Below are 6,607 nucleotides of genomic sequence, written 5' to 3' on the forward strand. Positions count from 1 at the left end.
CCAAAGACAGCAATAAAGGGATGAGGTGGAAAGTGGATGCAGGTTACGTGGAGGGACCTAACGCAGAATAGAAATACATGCAATTAAGAGGACTTAAGCCCATTGATTTCAAAGTGCTTCTGTTGTATGGTGGTAGAAATACTGCCACTTTCATTGCTCAAAACCAAAACACTGGTTTGTATCTGGAAAGCTAGAAGGAGCCCTAAGCTGAGTCAGGTGCAACATGCAATAAGGCATTCCTACCACCATGTTTCTGCATGGTTTATTTTTAAGTACCTGTGTGGAATAAAAACCTCCACCATATCTTTGCTGTTCCAACAGCCATCTGACGATCGGGTTAGCGTAGGTTTGGTCACCACGCAGCAGAGTGGAGAGCAAAGCGTATGCGGTGGTTTCAACCATCTTAGCGCTGCCGTGAGAAGGAGCACTTCGATCGACTTTGTTGGAAGAATCTTTCCAGAAGCGATACAAAGGGTTCACTAGAAAGGAAGAGAAATGGGCAGGGAGTTAGGGCAGGGGAGAGCAGTGCAGGTAAGAAGCCGTCCAGGCAACTCGTCCCAGGAAGTCTATGGTTTACCACAGAGATACGATAGTTCCAAGGTGTGCGGCATCAACCTAACTCGTGGAACGCTGGTACAAAGTTCACCTCTAGGGTTGCCAGCTCTGGGTTGGAAAATACCTGGTGACTTTGGGGGTAGATCCAGGAGAGGGTGGGGTTTGGGAAGGGGAGGGGCCTCAGCATGGTACAATGCCACAGAGTCCACCCTTCAAAGCAGCCATTTTCTCCAGGGGAGCTGATCTCTGTCAGCTGGAGATCAGTTGTAAAAGCAGGAGATTTCCAGGCCCCACTTGGAGGCTGGCAGCTCTAATCATCTCTGGCAGAGGATCCACCTGACACAGCAGCGCATCTGAGAAGGACATGATTGCCACACACCCTCTAGACTACCATTTTTGTAGATAACTGTTACCCATTTTATCAAGAGGTATTTTTTCTCGACTTCATCCAGTGTTGCCATTGCCAGGGGGCAGGGGGGGGGAATGGCATGGGACCAGCTATCAACTGAAAAACCTTTACCATTCACAAGGGCTTCCCTCTTCAGAGCAGTGTAGGCTGCGCGTGCACCGGCCTGGTTGGATCTTGCAAGAGTCAGTGCATAAGTGACGATTGCCAAGGAAAATGTACTTTGCGCAGACTGGAAGTTCTGCAGCAAGTAATCCTCAGCTTTATTTTTAGCATCCTGGATTTTCTGTCAAGGCAAACAGAAAACATTTGTCATATAGTTAACTCACAGGTTCGGAGCTTTCATTTTCTGTGGCCAAATAATAAGCGAGCCAAGGTATAAATAACAGAGCATTTTAAAATCAAACGGAACTGCAGCAGCCCCGAAGTTTAAATGCAACACAGTGCAGGGCAGTGATACCAGATTTATTTGAGGAGCAGTATAAAAAGAAGACTCTTGAGAGTCCCTTGGACTGCAAGGAGATCAAATCAGTCAATCCTAAAATAAATCAACCCTGACTGTTCCCTGGAAGGCCAGATACTGAAGCTGAAGCTCAAATACTCTGGTCACCAAACGAGAAGGGAGCACTCACTGGAGAAGACCCTGATGCTGGGAAAGATTGAAGGTCAAAGAAGAAGGGGACGGCAAAAGATGAGATGGTTAGACAGTGTCATCTATGACCAGGGGTCTTGTTGTAGAAAAAGAGCTGCCGGAGCTCATTAGCATAACTCATTAGCATAACTTATTTGCATATACCACGCCCCCTGACATCACCGGAAGTGACAGAAGGCCACACACCCTGACATCACCGGAAGTGTGTCAGAAGGCCCGGCTACTTACCCTCCTGCTTCATCCTTATTCCCAAACGGAATGAGGATCGAAGCAGAGGGCGGGGTAAAGAAGGGGGCGGGGCTTCACCACGTGACCGCCCCGCCCCCTAGAGGTTCTCTTCCGGAGCTCCGTACCTGAGCGCTCCCCCCCGACTAGAGCCCTGTCTATGACACAAACATGAAATTGAGCAAGCTTCAGAGGACAGCGGAAGACAGGAGGGGCTGGCGGGATCTGGTCCATGGGCTTGCGAAGAGACGGACTCGACTGTGCGACTGAACAACAACAAATTTAAAAAACGTGACAACAGAGATGCTAATCAGAACAAAGAAGCCTGTGATCACACTCACCTGCAGCGGGCATAAATGGACTGCTTTTTCAATTCCGATCAAAGAGAATGCTGTGAGATACAAAGTCTTTTCTTGCTCTTCTTTAGGCAGCGTACCCTTTTTAAAAAATAACATAATGATGTAACGAAGGACAGGTAAAAATACTGCCCTCAATAAAGAGTTCTTTGTGGAGTGACATGCATACATGTGGAGCTTCTGGACAGGTAAGCTTGACTTCAGTGGGAGAAACAGTTTCCTGTGCCCTTATCTTTGTGTGGGCAAGTCTATCCCTTCCACTGAAGGGAGTCAGTGCCTTCTAGCCACCACAGCCCCTCTGTCCTCCAAAAAAGAGGCCCACACGTGCAACAAAGAGTCCTGGAGCTCACGAAAGAGTAAGGAATGAATTGTGGCTTCAGATTTTATGGCCTAAGCCAGGAGCATCTCACCCCTTCTGAAATCTCTTTCAAGATTCTTAAAACTCTCCGGGGCTTACATGAAGGCTGACACAGCTTTGGTGCAGTCATGTAACCAAACTCAGGCCCAGGTAGGTTCCAATTACTCCCCAGTAACTCACACGAAATGAAACAAAAGAGCTTTGTTGAAAAAAGTCAAGAAAAGTTTCTAAAAACAGAGCATATAGTTCAGTGGAGTCCTAATGCACATAAAACAACAAAACTAACCGGCTGTTCTACTTGATTATTCCTAACAGCAGCAATACTAGTTCTTACAGCTGAAGCATGATGTTCCAGAGCATACACAGAGTATTTTCAGACAGCAAGGGTGGGACAGTGGAGGAAAGGGGATAAAAAGGGGAATGTTCTCTCTACCATAGTCTACACTATATAGGCGTTGCTGGCCATAACCTCCTGACCTCTCCACCACAGGGCAGCCTCCATGGATGAGCTCCTCCCCATACCAGATTCACAGCTGAACTGTCTGAATTAATTAACAGGCTCTCGAGATAACCTTGCCAAGTAACTGTCAGTCTGAAGACAGTTAATCAAAAGCCCCGCCCCACAAATGGCCATGCCAGAAACCTTTTTTTGAAGAGAGACCTGGCAGCAGTAGAGTGAGAGTGCTGCAGCTTCTCTTCAGGTTTTCCCCTCCCTCCCACTGTGGAATTCTGCCGGGGGGGGGGGATCTTGAGACCTGGGAAAAGACAGCTCAGAAGGCATTTAAATGCCTTTTGAGTTACCTTTCACAGGGCAAGAAAGCTTCGAAGGGCACTCAAGAGTGGCACCATCAAAATGTCTCCAACAACCCCCCTTTCTGCAAGCCCAGTTTACCAAAGGCTCATGGGTATGCCTTTGAAAGACTCACCATGACCTAGGTCAGGGGTGTCAAACTCACTTGTTATGAGGGCCGGATCTGACATGAATGAGACCTTGCTGGGCTGGGCCATGTGTGTCATAAAATGTAATGCCAGATAGCGGAGATATAAACTTTATATAAAGGACACAGACAAACACAAAGAATTTTTAAACTTTAAATAAAAGATGCTTAAAACACTAGAACTCTTGCAATCTCCTGCCAACCTAGCAGTTCGCAAGCAAGAAATTACCATTTCAGTGGGAAGGTAACAGCGTTCCGTGCGCCTTGGTGTTTAATCATGCCGGCCACATGACCACAAAAATGTCTTCGGACAGCGCTGGCTCTTCGGCTTTGAAACGGAGATGAGCACCGCAACCCTAGAGTCAGATTCGACGGGCTTGCAAGCAAGGGAACCTTTACCGTTACTCTTGCAATATTTTGTCTATTTAACAGTCTCTGATAACTGACACCCCTTGCTCTGAATTACTGCAACAAAATGTCTGTGCTCTAGCAATCTTGAGTATGCTGCTCAGGTGTGTATCTGTAAGCTGCAAACCTACTTTTGATCTACTGACATTCATTATAGAAATCTCATGCTCAGTATTGTGATCCTAGGACCAAGAAAAAAACATGAAATGGCTGGGCATTGCGAGCTTTTGTACTTAAGTTGCTTTATTTGCTGGTCAAGAATATGAGAAGGCATCCTGACACAGACTTTCCTACAAAGGAAATTTGCTGGGTTAACTTGGCCTGGACACACACTCTCAGCCTAATCCGGCTTGTTGTTATTCCTCCTCTACAATAGTTCACATTGCTTTCTTACTGAGAAAGACTGAATCATGAGGGCATGAATGCAGTGAAAAAGGGGAGGGAACCCAGTTGCACCCAGGAGAGCCCTGGCATAAGGATCTCAACAAAAAAAAAACCACACAGCATAAGGAGCCCAACAGAATACACACACTGTAGCAAGGCCCTTCACTCGGAGTCTCAGAGTGGCTTGCAATCTCCTTCCCTTCCTCTCCCCACAATGGACACCCTGTGAGGTAGGTGGGGCTAGGAGAGCTCTGAGAGAGGCCTGTGACTGGCCCAAGGTCACCCAGCTGGCTGCATGTGGAGGAGTGAGGAACTAAACACGGTTCTCCAGATTAGAGTCCAGCACTCTTAACCACTACACCAAAATGGCTCCGGAAGGGCTATAAACAGGCTCAGAGCATCCCCCTTTAAAAACAGGCATTCAGATGAATTTAATTAACTGTAATTTAACTGCCCCCTTAAAAATTTAAATGCCCCCAAACAAAAAAAAACACCCTGGCTACAGGCCTGGCTCTGACACCTTAACCTGTTTATTTTAAAGGTTTATTTCTTGCCTTCCCGTCTGTTTAACATCCACAAAAATGTTCTTCAGGAAGCTTATAAAATTCTCTAAGATGCTGCCAGCTTCTTTGTCATTGTTGATGTTTAATATATTGAATAGTTCTTGACACAACATGGAGCTTGGATGGAATAATGCCTGACAGGCTGTCTGATCTGCCAGACGTTTACTTGGAAAGAAGTCCCTTGGAATACGATGGGCCCTGCTCCTAGTGAAGTGAGCGTAGGTTGTGAGGCAGGGATTGTACAATGCAAGGGTCGCCTCCACCATGGACTCATCAGGTGGCCTGAGGCAAGAAAGCCAGTGTTCTTGCAGCTTCAACCTCTACCCTGCATCTTCCTAAATCTGTAATATGAAATTTGTAACAGCTCTGTGTGTGTGTATGTGTGTGTGTATAAAGTGTTATCAGTTTGCAGCCAACTTCTGGCAACCCCAGCGAGGGCTTTCAAGGCAAGTGAGAAGCAGAGGTGGTTCGCCTTTGCCTTCCTCGGCAGTCTTCCTTGGAGGTCTCCAGGGCTTTTTTTGTAGAAAAAGCCCAGCAGGAACTCTTTAGCATAATAGGCCACACCCAACAACAGAAACTCATTAGCATATCCAGCCACACCCATGAGAGCATAGCTCATTAGCATATTAGTCTGCACCCCATGTTACCAGAAGTGTGGCCATCCAGCCACACCCACCTTTTGCTTCTTATTCTGTTTACCTTGTTTGTTGTCAAAACCTAGGGCTTTTTTTGTAGCAGGAACTCCTTTGCATGTTAGGCCACACCCCTAATGTAGCCAATGCTAATGAGTTTCTGCTATTGGGTGTGGCCTATTATGCTAATGAGTCCCTGCTGGGCGTGGTCAACTTGGGAGCCAGCCGGAACTCCGTTCCTGTGCGTTCCTGCCCAAAAATAGCCCTGGAGGTCTCCCATCCAAGTACGGACCCTGCCTAGCTTCCAATATCTGGCTTTACCATGCTGCCTTCCTCTCTGCCAATAGTAGCCTACCTTAAATAAGATAGCCATTTTGAAAAGCACCAGTTCCCCAAACAGCTCCTGAAACAGAAAGGATTTGTATACGCGCATCAGGAAAAAAGATTTCCAGAAGGGAAATGCATAGAGAGCCAGTTTGGTGCAGTGGTTAAGTGCGCGGACTCTAATATGGGAGAACCGGGTTTGATTCCCCACTCCTCCACTTGCACCTTTGGGTAGTGAAGGGCGGGGTATAAATCCAATCTCTTCTCTTCTCTTCTTCTATACAGGCGTGAACTGAAAAGTGAAAATGGCCCAGGAGCAAACCAAGCTGAGCAGCCCCTGAAGGGCTACGAGCTAGTGTAGTGGTTAAAACTGGTGGACTCTAATATGGAGAGCCAGGTTTGATTCCCCACTCCTCCACACGAAGCCTGCTGGGTGACCTTGGGCCAGTCACAGTTCTCTCAGAACTCTGTCAGTCCCGCCTACCTTACCAGGTGCCTGTTGTGGGGAGAGGAAGGGAAGGCGATCGTAAGCCACTTTGAGACTCCTTAAGGTAGAAAAAAGCTGGGTATAAAAATCAACTTTTCTTCTTCTTCTGCACCACAGAAGTCACTTGGTTCAGCGGTGCCAACAAAGGGCTCATTCATTGTTTCCTCCCAGTTTGGTGTAGTGGTTAGGAGCATAGACTGTAATCTGGAGAAGTGGGTTTGATTCCCCAATCCTCCTCCACATGCAGCTGCTGGCGTGACCTTGGGTCTCTTGAGCCGTTCTCACTCAGCCCCACCTACCTCATAGGGTGTCTGTTGTA

General features: G+C 47.2%; 1 protein-coding gene across 1 annotated transcript in view; it reads right to left on the minus strand.

The window, feature by feature from the left end:
• C5 (complement component 5) overlaps positions 1 to 6,607 on the minus strand; it is a 90,933-nt gene that overhangs the window by 22,890 nt on the left and 61,436 nt on the right. The window contains exons 27-29 of the mRNA XM_015428315.1: positions 2,180 to 2,275; positions 1,070 to 1,247; positions 277 to 479 (exon numbers count right to left, since the gene is read on the minus strand). Coding sequence (XP_015283801.1) covers positions 277 to 479; positions 1,070 to 1,247; positions 2,180 to 2,275 — 477 coding nt within the window. The remainder of the gene's footprint in view (positions 1 to 276; positions 480 to 1,069; positions 1,248 to 2,179; positions 2,276 to 6,607) is intronic.

Source organism: Gekko japonicus, unplaced genomic scaffold (assembly GCF_001447785.1).
Source record: "Gekko japonicus isolate JY-2015 unplaced genomic scaffold, Gekko_japonicus_V1.1 scaffold3370, whole genome shotgun sequence".
Lineage (NCBI taxonomy): Eukaryota > Metazoa > Chordata > Lepidosauria > Squamata > Gekkonidae > Gekko > Gekko japonicus.